Source organism: Anopheles merus, chromosome 2R (genome assembly GCF_017562075.2).
Source record: "Anopheles merus strain MAF chromosome 2R, AmerM5.1, whole genome shotgun sequence".
NCBI lineage: Eukaryota > Metazoa > Arthropoda > Insecta > Diptera > Culicidae > Anopheles > Anopheles merus.
The window spans coordinates 50133833-50151529 of record NC_054082.1 but is presented as its reverse complement, the minus strand read 5'-3'; the positions used below and the strand labels follow the sequence as shown (position 1 = coordinate 50151529).

General features: G+C 41.2%; 1 protein-coding gene across 8 annotated transcripts in view; it reads left to right on the top strand.

Annotated features, from left to right (window-relative positions):
• Positions 1 to 17697, top strand: part of LOC121590729 — a 57292-nt gene that overhangs the window by 15925 nt on the left and 23670 nt on the right. For all 8 annotated transcript variants that reach the window (XM_041910645.1, XM_041910649.1, XM_041910648.1 and 5 more), the window contains exon 4: positions 16975 to 17078. In XM_041910645.1, the coding sequence (XP_041766579.1) occupies positions 16975 to 17078 (104 nt within the window). The remainder of the gene's footprint in view (positions 1 to 16974; positions 17079 to 17697) is intronic.

Here is a 17697-nt window from a genome sequence, read left to right as displayed (position 1 = left end):
ATTAGGATGACTGATGGAATGTTTACAGTGCTACCAGAGCCCAACCAGTCGTCATCAACTCTTCGCATAGCAAGTGCAAGCAGCCCAGCAAGATGATTTGAATGGGCTAGTTCAGAAGAAATGAAACTGGAGTCCAATACACCTCCCAAGTATGAAAGTTGTTGGTCGTAGCTCCCAATGGAATGCATTGATTTTGGGTATGCACTTTGTCTTTAACTCCACGGCGCGTTGTTTGTGAAACAAAATGTATGAACTTTTTAATAGGTTTTGATTGATTTACGACCATGTTGCGCATAAGATGAAGGCCCCCAATGCTGTTCATAGGTGGCTATTAAAAAAAGGTGGTTACAGCTCGTAAAGCGTTAAGCGAAGAGCTGGATGATTAGAGCATCGAGGGAGAGTCGACAGCCACGCGGGAAGCTTTGTTTTTGAAAATACGTTACTATCCACATGATGACCGTAATTCGTGCTTTCCTTATTAGCGATCGACTTTCATATTGCCACCCTAACGATTAAGACGCATTGAATTTCTTTGAAAGCTCCACATCAGATTCCAGCGAACTAAACCGTAGAATAGATTTTCCTTTTCCGATTAAATGCCCCAACGGCACGCGATGTAACTAAACCATAGGGCACATCCAACCGTAACTTCCGTAACTAAAGATTTCAAAGTTGTGAGATGTAGGTGATAATAGTTTGCTTCATCCTAGCCAACACTCACTGCGAGAAAAACGACGGGTGTAACTGTAGCCGAAACTAATCTAGAGGGAAGAGAGATAATAAATACCTTACCGAAACTCCACCCCAAAGGGCCTTGTCGTCTTGCATCGGTAAGTTGACACTCTCGCACCAAGAAGTGTCAATGAAGTGAAGAGTTCTACTTGATTCTTAAACAAAGAGACCCATTTGTTGGTGTCATTTCCCATAGGAAGAGCTGGGAACGATTTAGATGATCCCCACCCAGGATGTTTCCCATTGTAGGAGTATGTGAAACTTACGTTTTTTTTTAGGAAGGCTAAGTGGGGTCACGCTCGCTGATGTTTGTGTGTGGTCTGCTGAAAGATGCGTCTGCATAATGTGATAGAGCTTTGTGGCATTGGGGTGAATAGAGGCATTAAAGATGAGTGATTTCATGATGAGGGATGCGAACTGGAGAAAGTGTTTTCTGATGCGAGCTTTGCAATATTTACATCACACACATCTTTGTGTGGTTCTCAAGATAGGGTTATGATGCGATTTAATCCGATAAAATATACGACTGCGTGATGAAATAAACCTTCCCTGCAATGACGTACGTAAGACATACGTACGCAAACCAATCGATCGGATATTTCTTAAGATAGGTGAAAAGTACTGAACACCTTGCTCGTGACGGAAAACATTTGCCTGTAACCAGACAGCTTGTAGGTTTTGATGCTGTGAAAGGGAGACTTATATTTAAAACAATTCGAAAACACAGTCGGGTACAAAAACGAGATTCCATCCACCAAAACGAAAGACTAAAGTATGCAACGACAAAGCAAGCTGCTATCCAATCGACTCGAACGCCAGGGAGCAGTGCACCACTGTTTCCAAACTACCCCCCAACAACAGCTGAAACCTGATGGGCCCAAACCTGTCCCCTTTTTCATGCTCCTCATTATGACCACCCATTCCAGCAGTCAGGGCAGCCGAGGTAGTCGGAGCAGTGCTAGTATGAACGGGAGCGTATGCAGCAAAAAAGAAAAAGAAACACAAATAAACATACGCAAGCCACGCATCGGTTTCCAAATGGACAGCGCTGTGCAGCGCTCTCCTGTGCCAGGCTAATCCAACTCCAACTGCATGAACACGTTCATTCACAACCCAACGTATGGTGGCAGCGGGAAAAGCTGCCCTCACGAAGCATTTGCGGAACAAAGTAGCAAACGAAGATCGGGTCCGGAAAGTGAAACCCGCTGAGGTTCAAAATCATAACCATCGATTGATTCGGCTTACAGCGCTTGGGACTCCATCCGATCGATGATGAGGATCGATTTAAATTCCAGTCTGCCAAACCAGACCAACGCGTGATCGGCAATCGAGCGGCCGAGCACTTGGTTATCAAATCGATCGAAATTGATCGAAAGCAAAGATTGTGCCCGGTCGGGTCGGGTTGTTGAACATCCTGGCAGAAGAATCTGCGGGTGCAGTTGAAAAATCGATTATAAAGACGCTTTAACGATGCACGGGAAAATACGGCACAGGCGGAAAAAGAGGCAGTTTATTTGCATATGCTTTCCTACGACCGGTCTTGACGATCTCATTCTTCCAATCGTTGTGACGGTGAGTGGATGTGATTTGATACACAAACCGATCCGCCTAAGAACTCGTCGCAATAGTCTTTCAGCTACCTGGCGTTTTGATTCCATTTGCTCCGATACACGTTATTTCTTTTCCCATTTTTGATGTCGTTTAAGCCTACCGAGCGTACAAAAAGCGCTAGTAATGAAGGCATTGAGATAACACAAAGATATGACTCAATAATCGGTTTGCGAACGGTGCCCCCGATGGGGAACGGTGGGGTTTGTCGCGAGTGCAATGCAATGACTCGACTGCAGCTTTGCCAAGATACGGGCAGTGGATTATCACGCATTGAAATTCCCACACCCGGGGAGGATGAATGTACAGTTGACAAACATGTATTTGTGCTGTAAAGCAAAGCGTTTGTCAAATGCAGGTCGCGATCGGGCAGGATTATCCTACGGCAAGCAAAACATTCACGCTGGGTGAAGACGAAATATTCGTAAACAAATAGGCTCTTTGTCGGCATTACCGCCCGTTGCAACTTTGTTGCAGCCGGAAGTTCTCTTCCTTTTTTCTGCTGCATTCGAGCAACCTCATACGACCTTTATGTATAGCATTTAAAACGCGCCAACCTCGGGTACCATTAGCGCTCATTAGCCAAGCCGAATAATGTATATGCATTCGTTGCATCCTAATTGGAATCGTGTGCAAGAGGGGACGGAGACGAGCGATAGGCACGCGACTGGGTTGGGAGGGATCCACAAAATAAGTTTCATTCTGACCGTCTGAAACATATCACTCGTACTCTGATATTTTACTATCGTTCGCGTTATTCATCAGCGTTACAGTTGAATGGTTATTAATTATGGGATACAGTTAATTCCCCCCTCCCGGTCCATCTAACCTCCATATTTGGGAAGCGGTAACTTACCGGTTCCTATGCATCATGCCACTCTTTTAGTGCTGTTCACGCATCCGGTCGGTCGTTTACAGTTTTAATTACCTTCCAGTAAAACTCGATTGTCCCACGTAAAATCAACTAACTAATTTGACAGATATTGATCGCCGGCGAGTCGGGCTGTCGAGTCCCGGAGGAAATTTGTCGCATCGCTTGATTGCTAATCTCCTAGTGCTATCGCGCCATCAGGGTGAGCTGGGCGGTCTTTCAAGGTTACCTTCGGTAGCAAGCACACAAACATCGAGCAACGCGCACTGATGCTCATTTATTCACACGTTGAACCGGTTCACACCATCCTCAAGATCACGATCTTTGTGCCTGCGAAAGCTTCATCTGCATAAAGTTACACTTCGTGAGGCTAAACTTTGCACCTCTAGACTAGAGGAAGGATAGATAGGATACGGTTTTCGGGTTCCATTCTTGTACTTGGAGGTTGGAGCAGTAACGTTCCAAAGTCACACCTAATTACGCGTGAACGCAGGCACAAAATCGCACTACATGCACATACACAGCTATACGACACACCAGACTCCGACAGAAGACAGATTTTCTGTCTTCCTGCCGTGCACAGACACGGCGTGTATCTGCTCTTTCCCTCCAGAGTGACTTCTTCACGCTACATTGTTGCAAATGAAGTCTTCACTCGATATTACTACCGTCAGTCAATTTCCTGCACGGTTGCACCTTGTTTGCCACAAACGTATTAGTTGATGCTCATGTGCTTCGTTCACCGTGTTTACCCGATTCCTTCAGGATCTAAAACACCGTTCCAACGGCTTCGTCATAATGTAAGATTATTATCATATTCTTTTTGAAATATTATTATCCCCGACACAATGAGCAGTATGGGGTTGTATGCGAAATGCTCTCGGTATGTGTGCCGGAGCATTGAAGCTTTGAACAGCAGTTGTTCGAAAGAGCATTGCAGTCTAGCAGACGGTTTGGATCATTCCAATCATAGTCACTTGCTGACGGAGGCCAAACAGACGAAAGCGATGTGCGAACGGCGTGTAATGGTTCAGCAGTTTAGCATCAATGACAGTTCGTAGACATGCAGGGTAGTAGTAAGCGAAGAGAAGAAATAATAAGCATGATCGCTCATTAACCTAGAAATATTGTGCCTATACGATTCCTCAGCGAGTGGATCATTTAAAGACTTCGGGAAGTATGATATTGTGAATCGATGCTTACTAATTGCAATGGAAAATATACACTCTATAAAGATCGTACAATGCGAACAGATTGAATACCTTTAAAATTTGATGATTAAATACACCCATTCAATCAATCAGCACGTCAATCGTACGCTAAGTGATGGATACAAGATTGATTTCACCGACTTGTTCGCTTTGCCCAGCTCATTAGCAAATATTTGCCTGTTCATCGCAGGTGAAACGTTTATGCTTTTAAATGATCCAAATGTTTCTGCTGTTAATATGACGTAAGCTGTATGCTACCCAGCACGCTACACGATGATGCTTATCATGCATCGAAGTCAATTTTACCTCCACGGAAATTCATCCATAGTAGCTATAAATTTGCAATCTCCAACATACATGTGATCATGATTTGCGAAGCAGGCGAGAAAGAAACAGACTTACGTCGCGGGGAAACATAAGCATCAAATGGAAGCGCTAGATAGTAATAATTCACTTTCATCACGCTCTTCATCAATCCGGGTCATTCGAAAACAAAAATGTTTGATTTAGATAAACGAAAAGAAAACGCACAAAAACAACTCAGTTCAGTGGCGATTGGGGCAAGATCTTCGCAATCGCAACCGGTTAGCCCGATTGACAGCGCTAGATGGCGCACATTCTTGGCGTGACGTAATCGTCTCGAAAGGATCTGAACAAGTTCTGGGTTACGTTGGTTCTTTTGGTCGGAGAGATTTGCTGCCTACCTACCTTGCCGATAATGCGCCGATAAAGAGAAGTCATTCAACCCTTCCGAGCTTGATTTGGATGGATCGATTTAACATTTTTATTGCTGTTTGAGATAAAATTTGAAGAAATGGAAATTCCACCACATTCCCGATTTTAACTGTAAAGGTATTTTGTGTTTTATTCGTTCATGTTCTCATTTGTGGCCGGTTTTCATCCGTGTTATATTGAAGTGAGGGTTGCAGTATATCTCTAGCCCGCTGAAGGACATTGTGGATGAAGTTCTGAATTGTTGTTCATATAGTATCAGTAAGACCACCAAAGCAGATAGACTTATTGGTCATAAATCAATTCAAATGTGGTAGCAAACTGCACTTATAATGTAATATTACAGTCTTATATATATAATTATAAATCTTTGATATCGCCGTTAAACTACGCATTAAGTCGCAAATTAATTTAAATCATCTAGAAACCACTCCAAAAGGCAACGTTTTAGCACTTAATGTTTGAGGCAACAGCGCCGATCGATCGCCTTTTCAGAAACGGTATCGCACTCCATTAAAACCGTCAACCCTCAGCACTTTGCACTCCCGTGTAGCAGATCAAAGTGAAACTTAATTATACGTTCCATTAACTTCTGTGGATGAGAGCAGTCATCATTAAAATAAAGATAATAACGACCCGATCAAAACGGCTTCGGAGAAGCGGAGAGGCTTAGATGCACCGAAGTTTATGTTCCCTTCGCAAAAATGGTCACACCTTGCGGTAGGGAAACTGTGGCCGATATTTAAGAGCTGGTCACAATGAAAAATGAGGAGGTAGAAAATGAGGGACAGAAACTAAATGCGGAACTGCAAACATTCATGAAATTGGTCCAAAAATACATCTTCTCAAATTACTGGAATATGCGGGATCGATAAATCAAAACCTTGCTGCAAAAGTATCGTTATGCAAGAATGCGTAACTACAAAAGAGTAGCGCATAACTGGTGCAGTAACTTTAGACAAGCCTCCGCCAGTCTGAGTGCAACGGGTGTCTATTTTCAGATGCTTCCCTCAGTCTAAAACGTAACATTTGAGCAATTGCAGCTGCCATCGGTAGCGGTATAGCAGTGGGGTAGATTACTGAGGTACGATAAGGGAAATGAACATGAACCTACCTTGAGGGAATTGGCATCATTTGATCGCGATTTTTGTACATATTAGCTAAAAACTACACAAATCACTTCAAACACCACTATAGAGGAACTTCCGTTACGGAACGTATCATTAGCGTGACCGCATGGCATACTATAATGAAAGTTGAGCCTTTTATTTGGTCAAATGTAATCAGTCAATCTGTGAGGAAAACGTCAAGGTAAGCAGAGATTTGGCCATTTCTAGGTCCGTACGAGCTTAGAAGTTTTGATGCAGGGGTATAGAAAAGTCTTGTCGAAGGAGGACAGCTGACGGTGATTATATTTGTATAATTTTGAATATATTGGTTTGAATACATCGTTTTGAAGCTTAGGTTGGTACCATGCATGGATCTTTGATTTTTAATGTTCTTGTCGTTATTACATTACTTTCCACATAATATGTTCCGTATGTACATCGTCCATCCACCCAATAACGACCGACCAGTTTGTATTCATATTTCTCTGGCAAATTTGTCAGCTCTCTAACAGTACACATACCACGTCTCGAAGTCGTATCCCCTACCGACCGAGACGACCTGTCAACGGACCGTCAATCATACGCGCCGGATCGTTCGGTGGCGCTGCGTTGTTGCTCTTCCTAGCCTAGCTCTCTGGTCACGCGGCAACACATCCTGTTTGCTTCCGTATCCCACACACTCTTTCCTCCCAGCGTGAAAGTAAACGCACACGCACATAGCGAAAGTACCATCCCAGACACTTGCGTTACATAGCGTCTTCTGGGCTTCATATGAGTTTAGATTTTTCGAGACACAACGCTCAATCGCAATGAGGGGCTTAGTGACGTTTTTCTTAAACATACTTTGAAATTCCGACGAGATTATTTTTTGTCACAATTGACCCATTGGTCATCGAACTCTCCCGTGTGCGTGCAACCGAGAATACACAAAATAATCCCCCTGCTTGCTGTGGCGTAATGTTCGCGCATGTGAACGGAAGGAAATGGACTGTGAAGCCCGGCAATCCAGATTGCCTGTGGTGCTTCCCCTGACCGGCCAATCAAATAAGGGGGCATTTTTGAGAAGCGATAATACTAAAACGTGGACAACAAATCTTGTTCGGCCTTTTTTGTTCTGCACGTGATGTTTGAGCCGATTGTGGTTAAGACGCAGATATTATACAATCGTAAGTGCATCCTTCTTATCGTTTGCCCAAAGCGATATCAACCGAGCCGAACGAATGGTAATCGGAAGTCTATTGATTTCCTTCGTGGCCACTTGAAAGTCCTGTGGCGTTTTCGGGGATTCAATTTGCGGTTTTGCTGGTGCGTAAAAATGGGCATCGATTTGCGTGCACACTTTCGATGTTTGCAGTAGCCAGTTCTTGAAGCTCATCGCACGCGAGAAATCGTTTCTTGTGCTCTTCATACGTTCTACATTATTAGCGTTTCATTCCCCTAGCCCAGAATGTATTTTAAGTGGCAGACACTTGAATGAAAAAATATAACATGTAACAAAAAACCATTGTTGGGTTGCAGGTTTTGTTCAGAGAGCTCACCACATGATAATATAATTCAAATCCCCAGTAAATGTTACATAATTATCAGCACATAAATAATATACAGACAATATGTTTATCTACTTGGTAAAGAATTCTGGGATAACGTGCTGCATTAAATGGGCTATCAATTAGATACGGTTATGGTAAAAGAAACTAATTACACCAAATCTACATAAGTATGATTTATTTTTTCTCGTTATTATAGGAAATTATGTTTTTGAATAATATGATATTAATGCAAAAACACAACTTAAGATTTATGAAATACTCTACGAAGATATATTCTTCACTTTGGCACATCATAAGAATAAACTTGGTAATTCAACAGTATTTGACATGCTATCTATTATCACCGAAAATATTGTGTATGCATTCATCTTTTGAAAGTTAAGTAAGAACTGTCGGACAAATATTGGTATATATTTGCTATGTAAACATCTTCCCATACCGTAAGGCCACAGAGCTATCAAATGGCAGATTTGCATACAAATCTTCAATTCTGTCTATTTTCAGGTTCGGCCGTTTAAGATGGGTCACCTGAAGGCTTCTCATCTTCCGCTCCTCCTTCACCTTCACTTAATCCCAACTATGGTGCCATGGGGGAGTAGATATAATTTTCTGTTTAATTTCACCCCAAATATCATTCATTATCACCTAAACGGGCCGCCCATTTGAGGAAAAGGGTTTTGATTGCACAGCGGGAACCCGTGGGATTCTCACATTTCTAAAATGAAACCGTTCGACCATAGGCTACACGCCGATTTGCGTGTTTTCTTAGCCGAAGGCGCTTCCGATTACAACCGAACCTGAAAGCTATCATAATCCGGGGACGTGCGTGCTGCCTGTTTAAAATTCATCGACTCATTGATTGGTGGACATCGGGGTTCCCCTTTCCCAAGCCACAGGCTGATTCACGGTTCCGGAGCAGACCGTAAACGAGCGCGACGCTAGCCGCTTCTGGTGACTTCTGCGTTCGCCAGGATTGCACACTAGACGACGAACCGTGCATCGAAAGTGCATGTTAAACGATATCCACCCATTCTGTACGGCCATAAAATATTCTATCCGGGAGGGCTGACCTGAACCCGCGGGGATTTATCTTGCGAGTTAATTACCTATGTAAATTGGTCGATTAGTTGTTAAACCGTTACAGGCAAAGACAGTCGATTTTTCGGAGCAACAGTAGAATCGTTCCGGGAGTAAATCTGGAGCAGTCCCGTTCGTTGTTTGTTGTATAGCGATGGTGTAGGCCTTTTGATGGGGAATTGAGGGCGCTTGGCTTTAAATAATATTCTGCCCTAACCTTGATCGGTGTCAAACGCATGGGTCGCCTTCAAACAAGATACGGGCTGTGATATCAACTAGCAACCGCGAAGGCACGAACAGCCCTCTTTCGATAGTTTGAAGCATCATTATCGCGGGAGCAGAATCCAACATTTTATTGCCTTTTGGATTATCGGCTACTTTATACGTATTTGTGTGTGTTGTGCGATGATCTTTACGGCATTTTAGATCGCAGTAGTGGGCTTAAAAGAATGGAATCCCGATTCTGAAACAATGCTGCTTTTCCTAATAGTCATAAAACGTTTTTATCAATGAAAGGTACCCTTTGACATCTTTCATGATATCAATTTGATAGTTTTTGTTTTGTTTTCATGGGTGAAGTATAATACAGAGGAAATATGTAATATTATAAATCATGCGATTTCGCGATGTCAATAAGCTTTTGTTAAGCTGTGAAATGTGATTTATGAAATATTATTCAATATTTGCAACAAACCATGAAACATGAAAGTTTTATAAAAAAAAGTGTTATTAATTCATGAAATGTAAGTTTTGAAAGTAGTTGAAAACATATGTTTGCTCATGCTTTTAGTATTTCGTTAGTAATTGACCAGCAACATATTTGTATATATAGCTCTTTAAAAAAAAGTTAATTTACACACGAATTATATCAAATTAAGCGCAGTTCTTCGAATTACTGCCATTGACATGAACCGAAAGGTGCATATTAGTCACTGGCAAACATCAAATGTTGTGACACATATTTTAATGCTTTATGACCTGTAATCTGAGCATTGTTTGCATGCGTTATAATTACTGCTGTCTGTGAAGCGACCCTTTTATGGCTGGTTGAGTGCCACTCAAACGCCGGTCTACCCTTTGAATGCCTGTGTGTGCATTCCATTTCAACCCTTTTGCGTTTCTTTTCCTTACCCTGCTAACGCATGCTCAAAAAGGGTGTGTGGGTTGATAATTGAGCGCATAGGTGGATTATCTTGTTGGGTCAATATTTAGCAACATAATCCACCGATAAGCGTCCCACGGCGAAAGCGCAGTTTGCGTAAGAACAATGTTATGGTGCATTCTTGTGTATTGTCTTAAGCGCATGTTTTGTCATGATTGTATGGTAGCTTAGCCCAGAGATTATATGTTATTTCTGCTATTACTCAAAAACCACGAAAAATTGCTTGAATGCATGTATGAATTTGGACTATCACACAAATTGCTAAGCGCTAGGCTAATGTAATTCTTAAAACTAAAACTTCAAAATAGCATAATAATCGTCACGAAAAACTTTTCTCAAATTTGAGTAGCAATAAAATGAATAAACGTAACATTTCATGGGAAACATGCAAACCATCTTTTGGCGACGTTCGACGCCTCTCACAACTCAGCTGACACCTTGCTGGTGAAACGTTGTTCGGCCAGATTGCATCGTTTTCTACTGAAAGCTACTTTGACTGTGCGTTTCGATCGGCTTAACGCTGTGTAACGGTATTTTTGGTAAAAATTTCAATTTTGCAACACTCCAACTCGGGGTCGGGATTTCCTTGCTCTCCAGTCCACAACGGAAAGTGTTCTTTAACCTGTTTTTGTCGTTTTTACTGTTAATTCTTCGTTTTCATTTTAATGTAGCTATTCTTTCCCGTATTGCGTTTGGTCGTTGTTTTTGATTAATCTTGTGGTTTTGTTTTATGTTTTACACCCAAGTTTGTGTGTTAATTGTTTAAGGGATGTACATAGTTACACTTTAATAGCATTTTTATATAATCCACATGCGCAATTCGATCATTTTATACGATAGACTTAGCAGTATTGTTATTAAAAACTATTTCCCATGAAAGTTACATACATATAAACTGTGTAAATATGTATTTAAATAAATAATAATTTCATCTAAAAACTTAAATACTAAAAGCATGTATTAGAATAAAATAAATTAAAATTTGGTAATGCTTAACATTCGAAATGTCTATAAATGTACCTTATTTCATTACGATTTCCATGCGATAATAACGATAATCACCCAATACAAGCTGACCCTTTTTCACAGTTGTATGGCAGCAAAAATCCAACGATAACATTTCTCCGATTTTCGATAGTCTTTTTACTTTAAGTCTCAGGTACTCAACCCACAGTGCGGCATCATCAATTGCATGCCCCGTAGAGAATGTACTGACAGTTGTTTAATTTATGAGCTTAAACAAAACGAAAAAAAAACGATTTTTTGTCGATGAAATACAAAGGCTGGATCCTTATTGGATAAATATGAAACATTGATTTTTCGGCTTATGAACGGTTTAAAATGTTTGTTTGCTTGGGTTAAAAATAATTTGAACGTTAAAAAAATATGCCAGTATAAGTAAATAGCATTAATCAGTTATAAAGTCGCAACAAACCAGCCGTTAAACAAGAATACAATATGAATTTTTATTTTCAGTTATTGTGTTTTAAAACACTAAAATTATCTTCAAACAATTCTTTGTATCTCCTTAAACAACGCATGTTTAAAAAAAAACATAACACGCAACGATGCTCACCGAAAAAAAATCAGACATATTAATGGCCAACATGCGCCACACGTGCAGCTGAGATTTTCTGACAACGTAGCAAGAATTCCTTTCGTGGATGGTGGCATCGCCGCCACCGCTGTTGGGAAAATTCCATCGTCGCGCCAATTTCACTTATCACGATCATGAAATCTTGCTTTCAAAGGTAATCACGACCAATTACGCATCGTCCATGAAGGTTTACTGAGGTCTGGAATGCCTTCTGCTACTTACAGGATATTTAAGCGCCGTATAAAAAGTGAAATGATTTTATTGCGTTCAATTTTTGGAGCATGCTTCAGCTAGTTGCGTGTCTTCTTCGTTTTTGCTACCCGTTGGCGACAAAATCTGTCCACGAGGAACATTGATCAGCTGCGTCAGGCGTTTCCGTTGATCATGAAGAGTGTTGGATGCAAAGGTTAAGGTTACGTCCTGCTTAACCAATTGAAAGCATTCTCGGTCAGTGTAAACCGTCAAGTACACCCGCTCCCTGAAGCTATTGACTTCCAAAACGAGCTGCCAAAAATCCTCAATAAGTGAAAGAGAAGAAGAGCCTTAGCGTAAAGGAACTGGTTATACGCTCGTTTTTGGTTGGTAAATTGGTTAAATTGGTCAAGTGCACCAACAATGCTCGAAGGCACTCGATCGTGCTGATCGGATGTGGAGGAAGATGATGCTTGCCGATACACTTTTATCGCGCCGTACCTACTGTATGCAAGCATATTTCCTTTACATGTATTAGCATATCTCTGACTGGTTGGTCGTTTACCACGATCTACTTTCGATATTGTCGCCTAAGGTGCTGGTCGCATCTTCACATTAATCTGCGACCATCAGTGAAGACGCACTTGGCACGTCATCGAAGATTGACGATTGGTAGAATCTTCATCTTGGTTTATTTTCCTATTTACTGTTGCTCACATCAAATCTCCGTATTTGGATTTCTTCCCTTTCGATCACAATCATTAGCGTGCTTACTGTATCACAACGTTCCTTACTTTCTTTTCGCCGGTAATTGATCGGTATACATAATATGCGCCTTCAAGGTAGCACTGTTTATTTTGCGTGTCTTAATGCATGTACTCGCACTGGAACAATTAGGGAAAAGTACACAAAACAAGCCGCGAAAGGAACTGACTGGACGAAATGATATGTAATTTAGAAAATTATTCCTTGCCCACCTTTGCTTCGGATGGATCAATCGGCGAACGAGCAGGAAGGAAGCCAAAGAAAAAAACACATTTTAAACAAATGCACCTCACGCGATATTCCGTTAGTTAACTCACCACCAGTTACCAAAAAAGTACTTCATCCCGATTGACATTATTAAAACGAGGCAGTCTCATCGCTTTTTGGTCACCTTTTTGAAGTCTTTTGAAGTCGGAAAAATACGTAATTCCCAGCGGCTAGCAACAATTCATGACCGAAATTGGTGGTAAATAATTATCATTTATCTTCGATACTGAGGACACGCAAAAAAAATCTTAATGTGGAATCAGTGAAAATTGATGCAACTAATAGTTACTCTGGTGCAATGTTGAGAGATGAAACATGAATTGAGTTTTCAACTCACTTAAGCGTTTATGCGAACTCTTTTGCTGGAATAAATTTGTCGTCGTTCGGGAAGGAGGTACATTGTGAATTCTCTCCGATGGCGTCTCTTGTAAGTACAAGCACAGTTCAATGATTTATGGTACGAAAAGACGCATTATACCTTGACTTGCTTGGCTATAGTGTCTGATCGGCGTGCCTTTTCCGTCTTACATTGCTCATCGCACTATAATTACTCACGATGAGTACACTGTAGGTTTTCGCTACCGTTGGCACCATTCATTCGCACGCTGTTGAGGTCAGGTGCTGAGCCAACCAGCGGATGGATGGAAACTGCTGCAACAATGTTGCCACCGCGTGTATGGTGTGAATTGACGATAAGGAGCAGCATCTAAAGATTCTCTGCTCAATCAAGCAGGAAAGTGCGAAAGTGCAGTGAAATGTTGAAACTGATAGCAACTACTGACCCACATGGGGTTCTCGGAAACATAGTTTCCTAACTAAGGTATGCAAAATGCGAACTAAGGTATGCAAAATTAAAAGTTACAATATCAAAATTGACATTATTTGAACCTCCAGAGTATCTTGAAACCTTTCCACAAGAACGCATCTTTTGTGTTCTACACTAACAACAGCAATCAATTATAAACTCCATGGAAAGTGATCGCAATGTGGCAAAGTATTGCACCCATAAGTGCATCTGCAGCATCAACTTGAACTGTTTCGTTGGGCGTGAAGTAAGACATTCGCCATAATTACATAATTTCGATACACTCCATTTGTTGCGGGCTTTCTTTTGCACATGAACTCCACCCAGTAAACGATGCTGTTTAAATACTTAAACGGCACCTTTACACTGGGCCGAAGGCATCAATTTACCGGTTGGCCGGTTGAGTATGCTCTGATCACCATCCCCTCCGGATGTTGCACAGGCGTACTTTTATTTTGTTTCCCTGTTTACGACTATCTTTCGCACCTTCATCATCATCATCATCATCATCATCATCGTACAAATCGTCGGCTTCATCGTGCGAAAAAAATTAAAGTGTTCACCTCCAGCTTGCTGAAGGTCCGCAAATCAATCGATTCTTGGATTATGCACTCACTTATGGAACGTTTAAAATACCATTCCGTCGGCCACCACACAATAGTTCTTTGCACAGAATCATGCCACAAGGCTTAACTTAACATTAAACCCGATGTAGCAGGTTAATGCACTTTTATACGAAATTAACGCCCACTAAAGCAACGAATGCGATGCGATCTTTGACATTGTGCGATATTTTTCATTTTACTTTTGAAAAAAAGGAACCTGTTAACTGTTTCAGCCGTAGCTACCTCTAAATTAGTTGCTGTAGTTTGTAGGTATGACAGTTAAAAATGGAAAAAGATTCGTGTAAGTAACTCGATAAATTTGTCAGATTTACAGGCTTTGGCTCGAAGTGATCGATTTCATTTCTTGCCATTTGTTGCCAACTACTTTAGCTCAAGCGCAGCAATCGATTAGCACTCTAATTATGATGTTACTGGACTGGATTTATTCAAAAACAATCCTGAAGAATGAAATTATACTTTGAGCCGACAGCAAGCCATGGAGTCAACTGATAATACCAATTAAGGATAGTGTGAAAGGAGAGAAGATTTTAAAAAATGCATCAGTTCTGATGATTCATGATGTGATTTTAAAACGAAACGGGAGGAAGCCATACGAACGGTGTGCTGAAAATGATTCCAGCATAAAAAAATAACTAGACAGACACGGCGATCGGTCCGATGTGACAGGAGACACGAAACTCAAGCGAAAGCACGTCCCAAAATGTGTCTCAGATCTAGATGAAATGACATGCAATTTAGTAATTTATCAATTTGTGGACATTTTAAATTACGTGCGTGTGTGACTTCTTGGCTTGTTGATCGTGAATGCTAGTGTGTGTACGCATAATTATTCGTAAATATGGAAAACGGGTGGTGTGTGCATGTTTTATGCAGACGAACGAGCTATACAGCCGAATAATAACTTACGAAGAAATTAATAATGTCATAGTTTGTTCGTTGTTGCTATCGGTGCGTGACACCGGGGGTTAATTAAATGGTTCAAAATATGACACTAAAGATCGATAAAAAATCCACTCCTTGATTAACGAGGAATCTTTCTGCAGGCAACACTTAAAATCGATCTTCTATTTCAAACTTTCAGTGCGTTTACGAAGGAACATTCCTGACAAGAACCGTTCGATTATGCGATTGCGGTTATTTGCAATCAATCAACAACAATTAATATCGCAGACCTATCGATCAATCGATTTACAGCAAAAATGTTGTTCATTTTTCATGGGTTTCATACCCGTCTTAGAAGAGAATAGGCGCCATAGCTGTCTATCATCAGGGAGCTGTCTATTAGAAACAATTAAATAGCGCATCGTAGCGTAACGAAGAAGCGTGGTGCACGCAGTACTAAATGAGATAAGCAAACGAAATAGATCGTCTAAGAAATTGATTGATTATTTTGGATTTGTGTAGTTGAATGTTACGCCATGAGAAATGAATGATCTAGTTATTTCGATCGATTAAAAGTTTAAATCTTTAATTAAGCAATTCGCTGTACATAAACATAATTACCAAACGTGTGAAACAAACAAACAAATGGCTCAAAGCTTAATTATTGAACGAATTATTATGATTCATAATAATTCATTTAATAACGATTGACAGTTGACACGATCATACAAATCAATCAAAATGTTATTTTAAAACAAACAATTGCATTATTTTACTTCGGTTCCGTTTATGCTGCCCAAAGTGAATGGGTGTGTCATGAGTTTCATTGTATATATAATCGCATTAATTCACTTAACATCCAGTGCTACGCGAATTCAACCATCAATCATTTCGTTACAGAACCCCCACCCCCTCCCCACCAAAAAAACGCAACCGGATTGCGCAAACGTTTGCTGAAAGTCGCGTGCCTGCAAGCGCATGCGCCACGGAAATGCATTTTTTGTTCGCTTTTGAGTACGCGTGCGATAAGAACTCTACCCCACACGGGACGGGGGTGTGACATTGGGTGAAATAAAAACCGGCTGTCTAACAACAGACAGTGCACCAAAAAATCCTCCAATGACACCACCTTCCACGGTAATCTGAACTGACCTACCCTATAGTCGTAACCAATTCGTTCGCTGAGTAATGATGGGTGTGAAACGGTACAGGGGCAGGTTATTAGTATTTGTGAGTTTTTTTTTGTTCCTTATTGTAACTGTCCATATCGCGCTGGTGCAGTTTGTTGATTTTTTTAAAATACCACTACATGCTGCGCTCACATTTTGCACACTGATGCAACGTCATCCGGATAGTACGTCATGGTGGGAATTACGACCTCCACTCAAGTGACCGACAACGCTGCACATTTCGCACAGTGCCGTGAGAACGTGCCGTCTAGCAGGTAGCACCGTTTGATGACTTTGCAGTGTAATCGTATTCGGTTGCAAAGTGCAGGGGAATTGCCACTGGACACCGACTGGTCGATAAGACGGCACCTTTTTTGTGCTGACGTTTTGAAGACGAGGCAAGCTAAGCTTATGCACGCGTCATCTTCAACAGGGATTAATTGAAGCAAACCTTTTCATTGGATTTACCATAAGATTAGCTCATAAAAGTGAAATGGTATGGTGATATAGTAGCATACTATAAGTACTCGGGATAATAATTTAATGAGTTACAAGATGTCAAATTATTTTGTGCTAGCCTAACTCCTCTTTGGTCTCCGTTTTTTCCGTACCATTGCAGCGATTCTACAGCGGACAACCGTCGGGATAGGGCAGATAAAAATTCAAGCTGTAGCGACGTGCCTATTCCTCTGCATGGACACCTGCGGTAGCGTCTACGGTTCGGTAAGTACAATACGACAAGATGCAACGCAGGAACACAACACCGATAGCAGTCGGCTTCATTATCATACCGGTTCTCGTATCGATTAGAAGTTCATTAGGTAAAGTGTGGCGCTACACGGAGCTAATGGTACGCTGTTGTCGGATATTTGCTTTTCCCTTTGTCCCAGTACATATTCAATCTAGTCAGTTAGGATATTCCAGTGCATATCTCGCAGTGTTGTGTAACATATCAGTACGCTTAAATCAAAATATTTTCTAAGAAGAATTTCATTCAAGTGATTGTAGAAAAAGTGTTTAACTAACTGAGAGAAATTCTGCTGCAAAACCTTCGCAAAATCCATTTTATCGAGATACTTCGACAACGGCTTCGGTATCTAAACATAATGTACTTGAGTAGCTTTAAATTAATTCCTCCCGTCGAGACACTAACGCTGTTTCAGCCTCGGGACTACTTTCCTCGCGCTGAGGCGCCACCAACAGTTTTTGTAAGTGCCTTTCAACGCATTCGCCTCGATTGTTCCCGACCCGAGATCAATTGGGCGCTTATCTTCAATCTAAATGTTTGATCAAACCTGCCCCGTTTATTTTTTCTCTCAAACACGCTTTATTAGTCTTTCAT